At 41.2% G+C, this 18,615-nt stretch overlaps 2 protein-coding genes across 2 annotated transcripts; one reads left to right on the top strand and one right to left on the bottom strand.

Moving 5' to 3' along the window:
- Positions 1 to 493: 493 nt before the first annotated feature.
- On the bottom strand, positions 494 to 8,534 carry si:ch73-267c23.10 (serine incorporator 3). The gene is made up of 10 exons (XM_067240612.1): positions 8,271 to 8,534; positions 6,705 to 6,866; positions 5,007 to 5,200; positions 4,453 to 4,532; positions 4,059 to 4,196; positions 3,687 to 3,856; positions 3,394 to 3,484; positions 2,999 to 3,200; positions 2,047 to 2,283; positions 494 to 1,826 (listed from the first exon to the last, which is right to left on the bottom strand). Exons 1-10 carry the CDS (start codon positions 8,307 to 8,309, stop codon positions 1,688 to 1,690), a joined length of 1,452 nt encoding a protein of 483 aa, XP_067096713.1. The 5' UTR covers positions 8,310 to 8,534; the 3' UTR covers positions 494 to 1,687.
- A 5,287-nt stretch (positions 8,535 to 13,821) lies between these two features.
- On the top strand, positions 13,822 to 17,438 carry LOC136948893 (CCN family member 2-like). The gene is made up of 5 exons (XM_067243019.1): positions 13,822 to 13,878; positions 15,082 to 15,298; positions 15,668 to 15,916; positions 16,368 to 16,645; positions 16,989 to 17,438. The coding sequence occupies exons 1-5, from the start codon at positions 13,822 to 13,824 to the stop codon at positions 17,277 to 17,279; spliced, it is 1,092 nt and encodes a 363-aa protein (XP_067099120.1). The 3' UTR covers positions 17,280 to 17,438.
- Positions 17,439 to 18,615: the final 1,177 nt, after the last annotated feature.

Raw genomic sequence — 18,615 nt, 5'->3', positions numbered from 1 at the left:
AAGTGTATTTAGTTTTTGTGTATGAGACATTAGTTATGTATGTTTAGAATTTGTAGCAAAGCTTTTATCAAGGTTAGTTTATTGTGGTTGGTGAAATCTAGGCTTTATGGGCACAGCTGAGCACTCTTTACATGGCTCTCGGGCAATAGGTGCAACAGGGCAGATCACGCATGGGTGATGGGAAGGTCATGTTTTTATTGCTTGCATGCTCTCATCATAGCCTACAGGGTGCTTTCTATTACATTTCTTCCAGTAGATTCCAACTGCTACAGATAAAAACAATACCGTTATAAAAAACTCAAGATCTACAACGGAATCGATTCAAATTTGAGTATTAATACAGCATGTGGTGTAGGAACATCCTTTTTTTTCTTATTGTGTACACCTTTTTTGACATTTTTTATGCTTGTGTTCCTTGGAGGTAGACCTTTATAGCTTTGCTATAGGCCAGACACTATCACAGCTAGATTGTGGAATCATAATTTAGATGGCATTGAACTGTTGCAAAACTTGTTCTTTATTTCTTCACACATCCTGAACAGTTCAACGGATTGAAGCACTGTTGACACCCACATCACAATTACAGTATTTAATGGCTTAATAGGTTGTTTTGGTCTCAAATTGATAAAAATAATAATAATACGTAAACTGTAAGCCATGTCATGCTTAAATTATGTCCTACAACATACCTGTTTTATCATAAATTTGACAATTAAGAAATTTTATAATACTTCAAAGTGCTAATATCAAGTAGTATTTTATTATTTATTTTATTGTGCATTTAAGTGTCAAGCTAACAAAATGTTTTTGACTTGACGACTGTTAATCGGTTTAGCAATTTTAGAAAGTCATAGCCCGCAGTTGTATTATAAGAAAGTAAAATATGATTCTGTTCCTTCAGTAAGCAGGACATTAGTCTTCCGATCCACTCATAAACATTAAATAACATTTAGGACAAGAGTACACAAATGTTTTGCAGAAGCACACACATTTTAAGTGAAGTGTATATCCATTCAAAAACTTTTGAAAACTCTAATTGCTGTACCCATATATAGCTTTGTTCAAAGATTCATAAACATATGTAAGGCAATGTAGGCTTAGCAGCACACTATGGTCATAACCACAATCCAAAGAAAAAAAAAAATCACTCAATTACAAAGCTAATAGCAACAATTAAGTAAGCGTAATACAAAAAAAACTTAAATACGTGCTATTTCCAGAAAACAAACGCTATTAAATGAACACTTTTAGGCCTGCACAGTGTAAACTACATGGTCCAATACAACACCACATATCAAGCAGTGATTGTGACGTGCAAGTTGGTTAAGTGCTATTTAGCATAGCATCCAATCCACTGTAATTGGTCCCCCTATGTATGGCAATTCAAATCAATCTCTCCTTGTTGGGTCTACATTTCCCATAATGCATCTAACAAACATTTGGTATCAAGTTCAGGCTTTATGGCACTTTTAATACACAGAACAAATGATTTAGTGGTGTTGTCCAAATCTAAGTGTGCATCAGTCTAATGGAATTAACCCTCCTAAAAGTGAAGGCTAACTTAATTGAAAACATATTTATAGATTATATGGTGTAGTGTACTGTATGTTTTGACAGAAATCACATAATACATGACAAAAGTTTGCCTGAAAAGGGAGAAAAAAGGAAGAGAGAAGCTGGAGCGTGTTCAACTGAAATCCCGATTTGTGAGAATCATGGGGACGACCAGGGTCCACACATAGAGGGACAAACACACCCAGCTGGAGGTGATCTTCACCCACACGGCTGGCCATTTGCTGGTCATGGCGTTGTAGTCTGCGTCAGGGCTAATAAAAACAATCAACAATTTGTAATCCTCCCTGTGTATAGTGACGTACAGACTTCCCCATGTAATAGAGTAGAGTAGCTTATTATACTTTTAGCAGTGCTGTCTACAATTTCTTGACATGAACTGAGGAAAGCATTTCCGTAAAAAGAATTGTTCTACTCTCATATGTAATCTCATATTATGAGCAATGTTTGTTGCAGTTGGAGACGTCTACTGACCTGTACCAGTTGGTAAGAGTCATCATGATGTAGAGGGAGGCCAGGAAGAGCATGAAGTGGAAGAAAGAGTAGCTGTACTGGACCACGTCTCTCTCGTTGTCCTCCACACGCCTGGGCCCACTGACCACCCCACCCTCTGACTCGTCCGGAGTGCCGGCATTGCTCTCGGCCAGGATGATGGCATCTTTAGAGGCCATGGTCAGCTTATTCACCTGGCTGGTGTTGGAGGAGCGGATACTGCCCAGGAAGAGAAAAAGGACCTTACAGAAGTGCTTGTAAAAACCCCAGGCAATAGTGGTTTTATCTGATCTGACAGTTGTACTGCCTTATAGTTATACTTTAGTTAGGGTTAGTTTACATTTACATTTATGCATTTAGCAGACACTTTTCATCCAAAGCGACTTCCAAGAGAGAGTTTTACAAAAGTGCATAGGTCACTGATCATAACAACGAGATAACCCCAAACATTGCGGGTAGCCAAACATGAAGCATACATTTTGAAACCAAATAAGTCCAAGAGGGAAGAACAATAAGAGCATGTAGTTATAGACAAGTTACAATTAAACAGCAAGAACCTCAAAAGTGCAAGAGTGTACCTGTGGAAAAAGTAAGCAACAATAATATATTTCACAGCAAATACAATAATTGTAAGACAGTTACAACAAACCAACAAGAGCAACAAGTCTCTCAATAAGAGTCATTGTGATCCTGGGGGAAACTAACATCAGGTCCTGGCAATCATTCCTAAGTGCCGTTGTACTCCCGGTTATGGTAGTTATGGTTGAAGTTCTCAAAATAGCATCACACACGGCCTTTTAAGCAACATAATTTGCATCAACCTCAATACACAGCCTCTGCATGCTAGCGGTTACATTTCTCACACATAAGCAGGAGCTTGTGCATTTGTTCAAACCATCCCTCCATTTCTTATGTCACTCCCATGCTATAATACCTTGAGTAGAGGATACAGAGGATGAAGATGGCCAGGCCCACGATGCTCTGGGCATCCCACCACTGCAGGTAGGGCGAGGACGGAGTGGGCACCTCCGTGCCGATGATCACCACTGCCGTCTGGTTCTCGATCTCCAGAGGGGCCAGCGTTGGGACGGCGATCTGCTGGAAGATGCTCAGCAGGCTGGGGTTGCATGCCCGGTCTGAGGGGGGTGGTTCGGACGAGGCCATCATCCATAAGGGAAAATAAAAGGGATAGGTGTGTGGGGGGACATATTCAGTATAATACGTTTAGTTTGTTACTACTACAAGTTCCCTGTTTCAAAAGTTGTATGGTTATTAGAGATGGCTTCATCTCAATAAAATGGGTGTTTTTATTTAAAACAAATCTCTCACCAGGCTCGTTGGTCATAGCAGACCAGGTCAGATACATGGTGTACAAGGTGATGATGGATGACTGAAGTAAACCAGACTTTGGCTGGGACTCCTACACACACAGTTATCATTTAGTTATCAGCAACAGTACTATAACTAAAGGCCTCCAGCTTTCAAGTGTATGAAATTCCATCAACATTGGGATTGTACAGTACATATCATTTTAAGTATATTGATTTAAATCGGTTCACTTATCACTTCAACAAATTGATAAGTAGAAAGGTAATGTAGCTGAATGGTTCAGTGTGCCTGACCTGTACTTTGGGCAGGACAGACACAACAGAAGCCACGATGCAGAGGAGCATGTTGAAGCTGATGAAGAACTTGTTGATGAGACATCCCTCTGGCTGGGTGTAGAAGACGAAGAAGAGGATGATGGCGATGAAGGACAGGATGTAGTTTAGGATTGTCACAGTCAGTAAGGCTAGAATATCCAAGACAGAATCAGATTGGATTAGGTTTCAAAACGTGTCTGTGGAGCCAATCTCAACCAGCAGTAAATTGTCTGACTAAACAGTAGAAAATGCACACTAAAAAATAAATATTGGGATATTGTAAAATAACTACAATAAGACAACAAAAAGATTGTAAGCTAATTCTAAATACATTTTATAATTTCTCCTTACCTGCATACCAGCCTTTGGCATTTCCTTTCTCCATTTTGTCCACCCAGGACTCATTCCAAGAATGGGCAAAGTCTACCAGAAGAACCAACTGGATCAGGATGAAACAAAAAGCCCCGCATGTTCCCACCACGAACCACGCTGCAACCACAGTCACAAGTAGAGCACAGGTTCAACATTCAGGTCAACAATGCATTTCATCACAAGGCAAACAATGCACAAAAATAGTTATAAGTTCAAATATGATTTCATATAATATGGCAACAATGACAAATATTTCTGTAAATGGTGAGACATAACCTTATAAATAATTGAAGCTGCATGCTCAATTACCACAAGTGCGATTGGTCAAATTCTAAACCATTACTGCTTGAAAAAAGGAAGACACAGTTCTTACTGCGGGTGAAAGGCCCCTCTGGGATGTAAAAGGCACCAGTGGTCACTGCCACCATGGCAGCAATCTTGAAGAACCAGAACCTTAGAGAAGGAGGAAGTTCTCTGTCAGTGGGCAAAGTACTTTTTACCATAACATTTAACATTCATGTGTTCTGATTATGGATCAGTAAATGATACATTCAAATAAAGATTAATAAGTAATACAGATTTGCTGTTTGTATGTAAGTAAATTAGTGGGAATTAAATGAAAGATATTACAAAGGTATATTTTTCCAGGTATATAATGTGACATTGGAAAATAGGTTAAGGCCCTTTCAGAAAACTGAATGTGTCGTGATCCAAGTTGCAACCCAGCACACCTCTCTAACATCTGTAATTTCCTGAATTATACCGGAATCTCATCTCAGCAAAATGGTTCCTTTTCATCCATAGTCCATCTTTTGTGTTAACTTCCAGGTACTGAATTTAATTTAAGACTATTGTATTTAACCTTTCTAGAACCTTCCCTTCCACCAGCCTTTATCCGCAGAGGATCTTTTTTACATTCATATTTACCCGTTGTGGATGGCAGCACGGGGGTCCTTGGTGTTCTTAACGTGGATCATGGTCAAAGCAAATGCCAGGAAGCACATGCTCATACCAAAGCACACTCGGTAGACAGCCTTGTAGCCAACAAAGATCTCACAGTTCACGTTGGCATGGACACCCGGGATGGAAGAGCCAGCTCCATCTTCACAGAACCCTGGGATCTGTCACACAAGGAGAAACAACGGAAACACAACAACATGTAGAGGTTGAACAAGTATTTCAGGGATGACAGAGAATTTTAATTGTGATCTGAGAAATATAGGTACTAAAACTGAGAAGAACTGGCATCACAAGCTGCATCATGGGTACTTCACTATATACCTATAATTCCAGGAATGTGTGTGTCACCGCCATCATCGCGGGCACTGTGCCCTATGATTTCAGGAATCTGTCTGTGTGCGCCACCAATTTTAACACGAGCACTATGCATTATCTATAGGAATCTGTATTTGTGTGTTTCACTGACATCTTAATCACCGACGTCATCACTGGCACTGTGCACTAGTACATAAAATTGCAGATAAAAACATATCTTAACATAAAGCACCCAGGGGCTTCATCACAGGGCCCTCTGCTACGAAGTCATTTAAAAATTAAAACCGTAAAAAAAACCTGTAAAATATCTGATGAATGCATGTGTTATAATTTTAAGAATTTATTTTGACAAGTTTGTATTGACGAACAAAGAAAACAGTTTGCCAGTCAAGTCAAAATGTTTCAACACCACAGACAGTGACAGCTGACCCTGCGTGTCCACTACAGCGGAACGGGAGGCGCGTTGGCTTCCAATTCATTTTCAATGAAACCGGGCGTTGACGCTCCCACAATGCCCTACGCGAGCGTCAACGCCCGGTTTCGTTGAAAATGAATTGGACACCGACGAGCCTCCCGTTCCGCTGTCGTGGACACGCAGACTGATTGACAGCGATGGTGCTGAACAGGCCAAGTGTGCTCAATCAGATGATGAGAAGTACGATGTGAGAGGAGCACACGATGCTACACTTCTCTTACTATCTCGTTCTTTTCTTTTTAATGCGCATGATTGATATATTTCAATTATTTTTACTATTCGCTTATAAGTGCTATATCTATGGCGCTGCCACTGTCTAAATGTACTCCCTGGATAAATATTGTCTAATTTTTGTAAAAAACTAAAAAGCTATTTCAGAAAGAAGCAGACAGAAGGGTTGCATATGCATTTGCCGTTTGTTCGAAATACAAATGCAGAAAAACTTTTTTTATGTGTCTGCTTAGAATGTAGCGTTTTGTTGCCAGGTAATTGTTATTATTGTGCTGGTTTACCATTGTAACCATGAGTTAAGTGACTGTTACGTTTAATAAGAAGAGCTGGATTCACAAAATGTGGTAGCGTGAGATCAGTAGCAGCAGTTACTTTCTTTCAGCTAATTATCTGCATTGTGTCGCTTAGAGAGGGCCCCTTTCTCTTAAAGTGACGCAAGATCGGTTGCATTTGGGGGCCCCCTGACTGGCAAAGGGCCCTGGGGCGGCCGCACCCATGCACCCACGCTATCTCCGCTACTGGTCCCACCACTCAATCTTGCTACCAAAGCAAATCTCACAGTACACACATCTCTCATTCAAAGGTGGTCCGTCTTTTTGAACAAACTTCTGTCACACAGAGGGAAGCCATTGATTGGTCCATACCCTTTTCAGCTGTTGATCAACTCCCGGTGACAGCATGATGCAGGCTATAATGGTCCCTAGCAACAGAATGAAGGCATAGATGACTCGCGTCACTGTGGAGTTCTTGCTGTTGGGACAGCATCTGCACATCAGGCATGTTGCACTGCTACAAAGACATGGCACCTAAGGAAAAGAGAGCAGAGAATAAAACAAGCAACGTTGTGAATTGAAGTGTATAGACATTGTACATTGCCACCAGCGGGAAACTATGTAACAATTCCTTCTTCTTTTTTTTTAAGTGTACAATATGAAAGGTTATGCGATTCTCAAACTGTGTCAGTCAGCTCCTCTGAAAACAGAAAAACATTTAATCAGATCCATTATAATTATCCTCTCTTTCTATAGCAGTGTAGTCCGGTCTCCTAGGACCATTTAGACTCAGATGTCATCTAACTTGTTTGATGAGACAACAATACTGTTACATTTATTCTGACACACTCCAAGCTTGCGTTTGCATTGTCCCTTTAAGGCACTCGACTGAGCTTGAAGATTGGTAAACGTTAATACTCCATGTAGACAGGCAAGGTCGGCTTAGTGTAGGCCAGGCCATGGGCACGTGTCAAGACACCTATCCTAGTTAACGCATGATTAAGGAGGCAACCAGTGTGCCAGCCTCTGACCTCCATCCAATCACAGATTGGTCTGGGAGGCAAACAAATCTCAATCGGAGTATGATAACCATATAATGTAATACCTTAATGGTATTTGAGTAAAGTTAGTAGTTTCCATCTGAGTATCTCTGTCGTCCCCATACATGAAGGCTTTGTGGGTTAGTGGACTTGACCGTAGTGGTCGCATGTTCTTACTACAGCGTTTGACATTCTTTTATCAACTGGGGCATACTCAAAATACCACTATCTTATCTGTGGGGCGCACCCACTGGCAACAAGAGGGCAGATTACACTTTGTCCTCTTTTTGTTGCTCTCATTGCATAAATTACTTACAGCATTTTTGTTTTACAAGAACAAGATTCAGCAATATTATGTGCCTTCATTGCTGTGAATTAACAGGCTTAAATATGGCCTTTTGTTTTCGTATTTGGCATGGAAGCAAAATTAATCCAGTTCATCACGTGTAGAGCAGATGACTAGTGTGCTTTGATTAACCCTTTCATATTTAGTGTAGTTATTTGTCTCCACTCTATCCACTGACAGTTATAAACACGTTATCCTATAATAATCATACAAGGCTATAGCTTTAGTTATAAAAACGTATCTTTCTCGATAAAAAGGTACCTACAAACATTGTCTACGTGACACCGTAGCCTACATTAATAACTTCAATTATTATTCAACTACCTCAAATATAGCCTTCACCGTTACAACATGTAGGTTTCCTGCTGTATTTCCTCTGGAAGTAGATGATTGATAATTCACACTAGTGTAGCCTACCATATCTGACCTGTTGCTTGGGGTACTCGCTGTGACATCAGTCTAGTCATCATCAACCACGCAAATTAAATTCAAAATAAGCTTAAGAAGCAGAAAGACCGATAATAAATGGCCTGATGTCGGTATATAACTTACCCAGCTTGCAAAAGAAAAGGCCCCCAGTAAAGCTCCCATGGTCGTCCTGTTTCAGTGCCTGAGCACTATGTAAATCCGTTTTCTTTCTCGAAATGAAACCCGCTAATTTCCTGCCCCTCCAGGTTGGATTTCAAGCGCAAACACAACTGTAACCTATCGTCGATTTTCAAACAAATACATTCTTACATTTTATCATTATCAAGAAGTGGTTAATCTTTGCTATCGGCCACTTAATTTTATAAACTGTCAGTGCGGTAACTTCTGTTCTTCTTCCTCTGTTTGAGACAGTAGACGCTACAGCAATCTACAGTAGTCTACTCTACTGTATTAATTAGGTCTGTTTTTTTCATGCGTCAATCGATGATGTCATTACGTTCAAGCTTGTTTCTAAAGCGCAACACAGAATGCAAAGATTATGAATGAAACGTTGTAGAAAGCAGTTGTTTAATGATGCAATTCGTATATAATCAGAAATCCCGTGTCCATTAATGATTTAAAAGCAAGATTAGATACTTGAAAAGAGCACTTTAAGGATTTTTTCAGATCTACTGTGTTTGTATAACAGTCAAATGCAATATACTGTAGCCTACACATTTTTCAGTTCTATATTTGGATAGGGGATAGGAAATAAGAGACTGGTTTGCTTGTTGCACGTCCAAGTAAAAAAACAGTTGACTTCATCTGAATCCACAAGTAATAGTATAGTAAACAGACACCCCCTTGTGGCCAGTATTATGAGGAACGCCACTGCAGAAAGATGTGGCAGCTTAGTCTTTCTATGCTTTGAGTGTCCTTATTTACAACATTGCTGACCAGTGAATGCCCCATACTCACATGATCCTACATCAAAGAAAAGGAGGAAATAATATTATAAACATATCTAGCATGCCATCCATAAGGCAGCTGGTGGGTAGGTCAGAAGATAGAGTGTCTATTTTGAATATTCTTAAGATATTTATTTATTTGATCCACCCCCTTCCTCTAAAGATCTGATATAACTGGATGTGTAAATTGTTATTCCAGAGACTGACTCACATAAGGAAGAATGCAATGATTAAGTCAGATCTGCAACCTTGCCCACTCACAGTTACATTTACATTTAGTCATTTAGCAGACGCTCTTATCCAGAGCGACTTAAAGTAAGTAGAGGGACAGTCCCCCGAGGCAAGTAGGGTGAAGTGCCTTGCCCAAGGACACAACGTCATTTTGCACGGCGGGGAATCAAACCGGCAACCTTCTGATTACTAGCCCGATTCCCTAACTGCTCAGCCACTTGAGTCCCGGTTGTGCTCTCCCTGTCTTGTCTCCCTGTTGTCCTCCCAATACTCATTCAGTCCTCTAGTTGAAAAGTTGGAGGATGTCTCAACCTTGAACTTGGTTTCTCTGCTGTTGGCACCCTTGACGCTGCCAAGGGTATCACTGCCCGTGGTGTGGGTGGCAAGGGCAGCAGGGGCGGACTGAGGCCCTCTCAGTGGGAGGGCAGAGAAGGCTGAGGTGGTGGTGGAGTAGGAAGGGGCAGTTTGAGGCCTGGCACCCCTCTGACCAAGTCTCTTGGTCATGATGAAGGCAAACGTTCTCTGTTCCTCGCTGAGTTGGCGCCTGCGGGTGAGCTGTTGCTGCTCCAGCCTCTGCAGGGTCTGGACAGACGGTAGATGAGCATGGATGAGAACAAAGGAAATGGCTGTCATAATGTTTTAATGGCTGTCCAGGACATAACAAGTAGTCCTCTTGAACTATCTCAGTACTACTGAGATAGTTCAAGATTGAGATCACAATACTGAGATTATTGAGATAGTACAAGGACCTTTATCTTCTCGTCTTTCATAAGGCACCATACTGAATATAGCCCTTGAGATAAGAGAAATAAAATGAACATTTTGGTAGCCTACAATTGAGAGAAAGTCTACCATAGTATTACATTGTTTATGCAAGGGAGAGCAAGACATTACAAAGTTTGTTAGATAATTAAACATCTTAAGACATTACATGGTGTCTTTTCATCCTTTTTGGCACAGCCTAGCAAGGTCAATTGTAATCCTAGGGCCAAGAGGTCAATTTCTTTCTCTTTTAATCTGGAAGACGGGATGTTTCCGAAGATGTTTTAATTCTGTGAAGAATTGGACAAGGGTATCTACTGTTCTTTAGGCATAAGAACTCCCAAATAAATCAAAGGCGACCTGAGTGACACTATTGAGGCTGTAAATGCGTGACTACGTTTCCCAGTTGCCATGGTTGTCATTTGAGTCCCCACTGGGGGACATGACATTTTCACTGACATTATAGAAATCCCTTCATTCTCAGCCATTGTAATGCCAAGTGTGCATACTTATTCTTTGAGCTGAACAGCTGAAAAAACCCTGCTAGTAAAATTGGTGGGAAATTAGTTCAATTTATAAGTTTTCACAGAAATTTGAGTGCTTAAAGTAACCATGATAAATAAAACAATACATGTGTTGTACAATAAGACAATTAGACAATACATACGATCTATACATGATTCAAATAGATATGTTGCCCCACATCAGATGATTCTCAGTTAGGCAATCAGAACATGCTAAGTCTGGTTTAGCTCTGAAAGAATGTCACAGCCTAGGCAATTATTTACATAGTTGAATCACAACTTCCTTTACTGGCATGGTTAATTACCACGCAATACTTATTTTCAATTTAAAGAGAATAAGTTGACATAGGCCTACATTAAAACACATTTTGATCAATGATTTAAATGAGGATAACAATCAATAAAGGATCACAATGACTCTTGCTTAGAGACTTGTTGCTCTTGTGGTTAGTGGTAACTGATTTAAAAAATTTGTACTCGCTGTGATATGTTGTTTTTATTATTGTTGCTTGTTTTTTCCACAGGTACACTTGCACTTATAGCGGTTCATGTTGTTTAATTGTAACTTGTTTAACTACATGCTCTTATGGTTCTTCCCTTTGGCACTTACTTTGGTTGTTCACAATGTGTGCTTCATGTTTTGGCTACTCGCAATGTTTTTGTGGCTATCTTGTTGTTATGATCAGTGACCTATGCACTTGTAAAGCTCTCTCTTGGAAGTCGCTTTGGATAAAAGCGTCTGCTAAATGAATAAATGTAAATGAATTCTTCTTGAAGTAGCCTATTACAGTAGGCATAAACAGAACACACCAATCCAAACGGTAACGTGGTCAAATAGCCTAGTTTAAAATAATTTGTTATGTGGACTGATAATACATTTTTAGTAGCCTAGCATGTTCATGAAACATTAAAACATATAGGCTAATCCAAACATTTACCTTCAGAAGTTGCTTCTGTTCCTTTATGAAATGATTGTTAACTGTTTTAGAGGCAGTCATCAAATCCGAGGCACACAGTGAGTAAATAGGGTCACTTTGGTATAGAAATGACAGCGAGAACGAATGACTGGAATCCATGCCGCACAAACAATGAATGCAACACAAGTTATCTGACTAATAACCTACATCGAATGCAAGATAACAAGCGAAAGCTGTATCGAAAATGACCAAAAAAGGAAGAGAGGCGGGATACTTTCGTGGCCACATCAGTTATCTTCCCAACACCCCCGGCCACCTAGCCTCAGTAGCCTGGTCCAAAACAGACCCTCGTACATTTAATTTGTACAGAGGGTCTGGGATCGCTCCATTGACAAGCGTTAACTTCCTTGAAGGCGGGTACTCTGATGAAGTTTAAAACTATTGGATCTGCCCAGAGCCACTCTGATCTGCCATAACCAATCGCTAGCGTTCGCCTTAGCCAAGTCCTTCACCACTACTGTAACGGAGCTATAGCTGCCGTAGCTGGAAAATCAAACTTTTCCCGAACCCCGTGGGGAGGAGGGCCACAACACCATGGCCACCAACAAAACTTAGCAAAGATTGTTCTTGCTCCGGCTTTAACTTTTGGATATTCGGCAGCGACTCCGCCGCCATTCCACAACTCAAACTAGCGAACAACATAAACATCATCGTTCTCAGCCACTCCCTCTGTTCGCTGATTGGACCTACAAAAATGTTGTTTGCAAAAACCGACTAATACAGCGAAATCCCAGACCTAATACAGAACAAAATCAAAATTGAGCGTTAGTACGTAGGCGGGCAGAGCCAGGCTACCGGCCCCCTTCTCTAAAAGGCAAATTGAGCCTCTGCTTGATTGTTACGAACCTGCAACCCCTCCTATGTGTAGCCGTAATACACTGTGTGGGAATTAAGTGAATCACACAACAAAACACACGGAACGTAACAATGATGATCAAGGAAACCGATATTAGAAATGACAAAGAAACCAAACAAAAAGAAACAAAAGCCTTTATTTCGGCCTCTCTTGCCGTGGACCGGCAAAATTTGGACAATTGTCTAATTGTATATTATAGAATTACAATAACATACTGTTTTAATACCTTTGTCAATATATTTAGCTTGATTATATATTAGGATTGGGTTTAAACCTGTGAGAGGTTTTCTTGATTTATTGCATTTTCACACCTAACTGAAGGTTGAGATCTGAGACAGGCAGACACCTGTTTGAGATCTGAGGCTATATTATCCTGCTTGGATCTTTATTGACAGTTAAAGGTGGGTTTTTACCACACCACAACGTCAAGTAAGTGAGATTTGTTGTCAAAACAATACCCCTAACTATATAGTCTAAAATCTAAATATCCACTGTACATAATGGTTTCTCTTTACTCCTCAGGTCTGAAAAATGGGTGGAGTCATGGGAGGATAGAGGTGGTCTGTTTTAGCAAACAGATGTGGCCAAGGTGTTGAGTAGTGATTTATAAGTTGTAAACCAACATAAAAGAACTAAGACCCCTCTAGTAACATTCCCCTATGAATAAAATAACGTACATTCATGGATTGGTATCTCATTTTAACATACAGTAAGTGCTGTAGCTCACTGTGCTGAACATGTAGGTACTTGTCACAACCACACTTGCAAAATCTTGCAAGTTTGGTGGACTTTTTATTTAGATCTGTAGGGATAGGGATCTGGGATAAAGAACCGGCCTACTATTCTTTGATTACAACCGACTGCTATAAAAAGCCCAAAACATTTTGATGGTGTCAATAAAGTAATAATACCCCAACACAGGTACAAATCTTAACATGGAGTCATTCCAACAACATCCCAGACCTGCTGCACAACAGATTTGACAGTGGTATACCTCTGTTCACTGCTAACAAACACTGTTCTCATGAAATATCCTTGTGGTTGAACAAACAAACACAAGAGACGGTCAACCACACTTCACAGTAATATGAACCTGTCTAAAAGTGCCAAAAAACTATAAAGACTTGAGAAAAGGCACTATCTGGAGTCCTGAGGGAGGTAGCTAGAGGAAACAGCTGGCAGGAATGTGGAATTAGAAACATTTTTGATTCCATTCCAGTAACTATTTACATTGCAGTCCTTCGTCTGTGACATCAGGAGCTAGACTTTATAAGTGAACGGCCCAAGGCAGACGATTTGTGAACACCAGCATTAATGGCATCGCAGATTTCCTGAGGAGATAGACGTCTAGAGAGAGAAAGAGAACTACAGCTAGAGATGGACAGAAGAGAGATTATGCACATTGGTTCCTTGATGTTGTGCATCATTGCTCAGGTGAGGGCTGAAACCTCTCAATTCCCTAAAGAAAGAAATATATTTTCTCTCACAGTTACTATTTTGATGTAGTTAGATTGATCTGGGTGAGAAACGGTCTGGCATCTAATAGGGTTATGCTTAGCTGTCATGTTTTGTCAAGCAAGTATTGTTGAATAAGACCATAGAGCATGTACTTCATGTTCAAAGCACACAAAGCCTTATGCAAAAAGGTGGAGCTTTTGCTTTTCAGGCAGATACAGCGTGGTGGTCTGAGATCAGAGCCAAGGCCTCTTTCAGTGTTTGCACTTGCCACAGAGATGCTGGGGTTAGACTGTTCTAGTGCTGATCCTGTACAAGGGGTTCCGTATGGCATTGTTACATAACGTGATGATAAATTGTCTTTCATTTCTGGAGGTAAAGGCAACCTATAAACTGCAGGCCACCTGCAGTTTATAGGTTGCCTTATACTATGCAGATAGTATAGTAATGATGTCAAGGAAATAACTGAGACAACAAAAAGGAAGTGACACCTGCAGCCAACGGTTTTTAACGTGTAAATGATTTACCAAGAAGTCTGATGTTTGTATCCTGTACCCCAGAATACACAAGGTTTATAAAGGGTAAAAACTGAATACATTTAGTTTTCAACAAACAATACACAATATTGACAGAGAGAAAACATTCTTTGCAGATGGTTGGCACTGAAAATAAAATATCTAATTTGAATAAATATGTACATAATCAAGTACAGGAATTAAGTGTATTCAAGAAATGTTCTGAGCAACCTGATTTTTGACTGCTTAGTACATTAACTTAAAATATCTGTCTCAATGTCTCAAAGTATAGCCATTGTCAATTTTGTTTCTTTTGTATTTCCATTCTTTCCTTCAGATAGTGTTTGTATACGTGACTACACGCTTGTCTCTACAGTAGCTTGTGTGTAGGGCTCTTGCATACCACATACTCCTTTCTGTTTACCTCATACCTCCACTTCCTGTCATTTCCTGCCTAAGATATTATTATAAAAAACTGTCAACTTGCTTCTGCACTTCTGTGACAAACTTCTGAGAAAGTCTACATAGGCCTCTTTTACTTATACTTCAGTAGATGTATACAGTATGCAGGAAAAAAACCTGTAGAAACAACAGTATAGATAGATAGAAAGAAAGGGACAGTACACAAAACCATTCTTCCTTCTGCTGTGACTGCCCCCCTTCCTAGGTGTGGTGCCAGTTGTGTGGAGGCCCTTGCCTCTGTCCTCAGACTGTACCCCGTTGTCCTACGGGAGTTTCCCTTGTCCTGGATGGGTGCCGCTGCTGCCAGGTGTGTGCCAGACAGGAGGGTGAGGCCTGTACAGAGAGGAATGTGTGTGACAGCCAGAAAGGCCTGCAGTGCGACCACAGCGCCAGCTTCCCTGGAGGTCCAGGGGAGTGTGTCAGTGAGTATGCAAGCCAGCAGTACTCAACTTTACTATAGAAATATTTGAAAGATTTAAAAGTGTACACATGGTAGCCCAAATCCTGATTACACAAATGCAAGTATGCTAATTTAGGTTGTGGCGAAGAGATATTAGTTATCATATCATATCGAGAGTATAATACTATCAAAGACCAAAAGTCTTTGTTTGGGCCAATAACTGACCACAATATGGACTAAATGGTGTTAATTGTCAAATAAATACAGGGAGACGTGTGAGCTGGGCATTGGTGGAGAATAATATTTGACTGTCAAGACTGCACTACACTTTTCATTTGTTTATCTCACCTGCTAACAGTTGGAAGCTCTTCCCTTCTTTCCCTGCGGTCAGGTCAGAATGCACTGGGCTGTGAGGTCAACGGTAGGCGCCTTGAGGAGGGTCAAACATTCCAGCCATCGTGTGCACAGCTGTGTCATTGCTTGGGTGGCGGTGTGACCTGTGTGCCACTGTGCTCCGACGACCTTCAGATGCCTGCAGCCAACTGCCCCACCCCCCAGCTGGTGCGTCTGCCCGGGAAGTGCTGCAAGGAGTGGGTCTGTAACATTCTGGATAACAGCATCTACCCAGAAACACTGGCAGGTATGGTGAGGGGGCGAGAGTTCTGTCTGTCTGTTCGTTTGTCTGCCTGTCTGTCTGTCCCAGTCATCCTAGGCAGACAGAAAGACAGACAGACAGACAGACCGGTGTGCTTACAGTTTTAGGTATCTAGAAGTTTTACCTCAATCTATTTTCACAATTCTTAGTAGGCTCAAAAAGTGGTATGTACTGAATGTGATTTCCCTGAAAAAAACATAAAGTGCACAACACAGGGATTTGAGTAAATTTCTGCTATTTCCATAGTCAAGTTCAATCTAATTATTTTTGCAATATTTACACACCGGCGGCAACCTATGGTGATTTTTTTTTTAAACACTCAAACAACAACTGACAAGAATAGCCACACCCCTTTCATATTTTAGATTGAGTATGATGAGAATTTAGTTATGTGAGATGAAAATATTCTACTAATTTACTGTTTCCTCACAAACAGTAAATTCCTCACTGTCTGCATGCTCCCATGTTCCAGTGGAGAGACCGGTGGAGAGACCAGTAGAGAGGTCATGGCAGGACTTTGGTCCATCTGTGATGGGCCTGAACTCCAACTGCATTGAGCAGATGAGCGACTGGAGCCCGTGCTCCCGCAGCTGTGGCCCAGGTGTCTCTACCCGCACCTCAAACAAAAACTGGGCCTGCCTCCCACTGTCCCAGACCAGACTGTGCCAGGTCAGGCTGTGCCAGGCCACCAACATTGCTCGGAGGCTGTTAGCGGTGAGTGACAGAGGCCCCTCCCTCAACTTTTCTTTACTTTCTCAACAACATCCTCGCTACTCAAACACAGACCTTTGCTCTTTGGTTTTGTTCTTCAGTTTGTTCTAGTTGAGAGAGGCTAGGGTGGTGCTACAGTACCAAGGTTGAGCTACAGCTACAGTTTTCTGTCGTTCCAGTACTGTGGCTATGTTTCGTTTTTTTATTAACAAGAATGATAGATTAAGATTTGATATAATCAGACATACATTGTTAAACAAATGTATTCTGGTGATATGCACAACCTAGCCCCTTAAACGTTAACATCTGATATTGCTCTCTCTAAGGCAAGTGTTGTGTATTCCAGGGGGCAGGTGCTTGTGAGAGCAGCTACAGGTCTCCAGTGCCTGTTCGTTTCGAGCACCTAGGCTGCCAGAGCACACAAACCTACCGCCCCAGGTACTGTGGCCTCTCATGCCCAGACAAACGCTGCTGTATCCCCTACCGCACCAGAACAGCCCAGGTGGCCTTCCGCTGCCCCCGGGGCAAGCTGACGAAGCAGCAGGTCATGATGATTGAGTCCTGCTCCTGCCACCATTACAACTGCCCCCAGCCAGTACTGCTCCCCACCCCCAGGAGAGGCCTGCCCTGGTTCTAGCAAATTAGGGCAGTGGTGGATACCGTTGCATGAGCGATGGGCAGGTCCTGTCAGGTGAGATGATGAACAGTCTTCGAAGGGTATCCTAATTTCATAACTTTTATCGTACAGGTTTGATTGAATTCCAGTCCATGTTTTCCTTGTTCATTAAGTTAAGACACCCATGTTCCAGGATATTATAGAATGTTTGTTGACATCTTATCCTGACATTTTTGTTTCAAATAATATATACAGTACCGGTCAAAAGTTTGGACACCTTTTCCCATGGGAAATATATACACACATACAGTATATGGACTGCTAACTGACAATGACATGTTCCCAACCAAACATGTCTTGTTCTTGTGTGTACCTGTGTAGCCTATCTATGGCTGGAAAATAGGCATACAATTCCATGAATAAGTATAAGCACCATGTCTGAATGTATACATATGCAAATTAAATATAAATATTATTGCTTTTAGTTGTTGCTTGCATTCAAGCTGTATTTTATGCCTATTTTCATCATTTGGAAACCGCAAAATACACTGATTACCTTAACGCAAAATATGAGAATTGACTACCATTTAATGCAGGGGTCCCCAAACTACTAGCCTGGTCCTAACCAGACCCTGCATGGAGCAATCCCAGAGGGTCTGGGATTGCTCCATTGACAAGCGTTAACTTCCTTGAAGGCGGGTATTCTGTTGAAGTTTAAAACTATTGGATCTGCTCAGAGCCACTCTGATCTGCCATAACCAATCGCTAGCGTTCGCCTTAGCCAACTCCTTCACCACTACTGTAACGGAGCTAGCTGCCGTAGCTGGAAAATCAAACTTTTCCCGAACCCCGTGGGGAGGAGGGCCACAACATCATGGCCACCAACAAAACTCAGCAAGGATTGTTCTTGCTCCGGCTTTAACTTATGGATATTCGGCAGCGTTGTCACAACAGACCGAATAGCTTCGCTCGCATCTTTCTCCGCCGCTATTACTGAACTACAACTCAAACTAATGCACGACATCAACGTCATCGTTCTCAGCCACTCCCTCTGTTCGCTGATTGGACCTACAAAAAATGTGTTTCTGAAAAACGACTAATACACCGAAATCCCAGACCTAGTACAGAAGCAAAATCAAAATTGTAGCGGAAGTACGTAGGGGGGCAGAGCCAGGCTACCAAACTACGACCCGCGGCCGAATACGGCCCACTCACGCATTTGATTTTTTATTTTTATTTTTTAATAAATAAAACAAAATCAGTTCACACTGATTAATATGCATAAGTAATTAACAGTTTTGATTTCAATAGCAATTAATATGAAAAAAGGTCATTACGATAGTAATAATGCTCTTTT

Source organism: Osmerus mordax, chromosome 1 (genome assembly GCF_038355195.1).
Source record: "Osmerus mordax isolate fOsmMor3 chromosome 1, fOsmMor3.pri, whole genome shotgun sequence".
Classification (NCBI taxonomy): domain Eukaryota; kingdom Metazoa; phylum Chordata; class Actinopteri; order Osmeriformes; family Osmeridae; genus Osmerus; species Osmerus mordax.
Note: the sequence above shows the minus strand (reverse complement) of the source record. Positions and strands in the feature narration are given on the sequence as shown.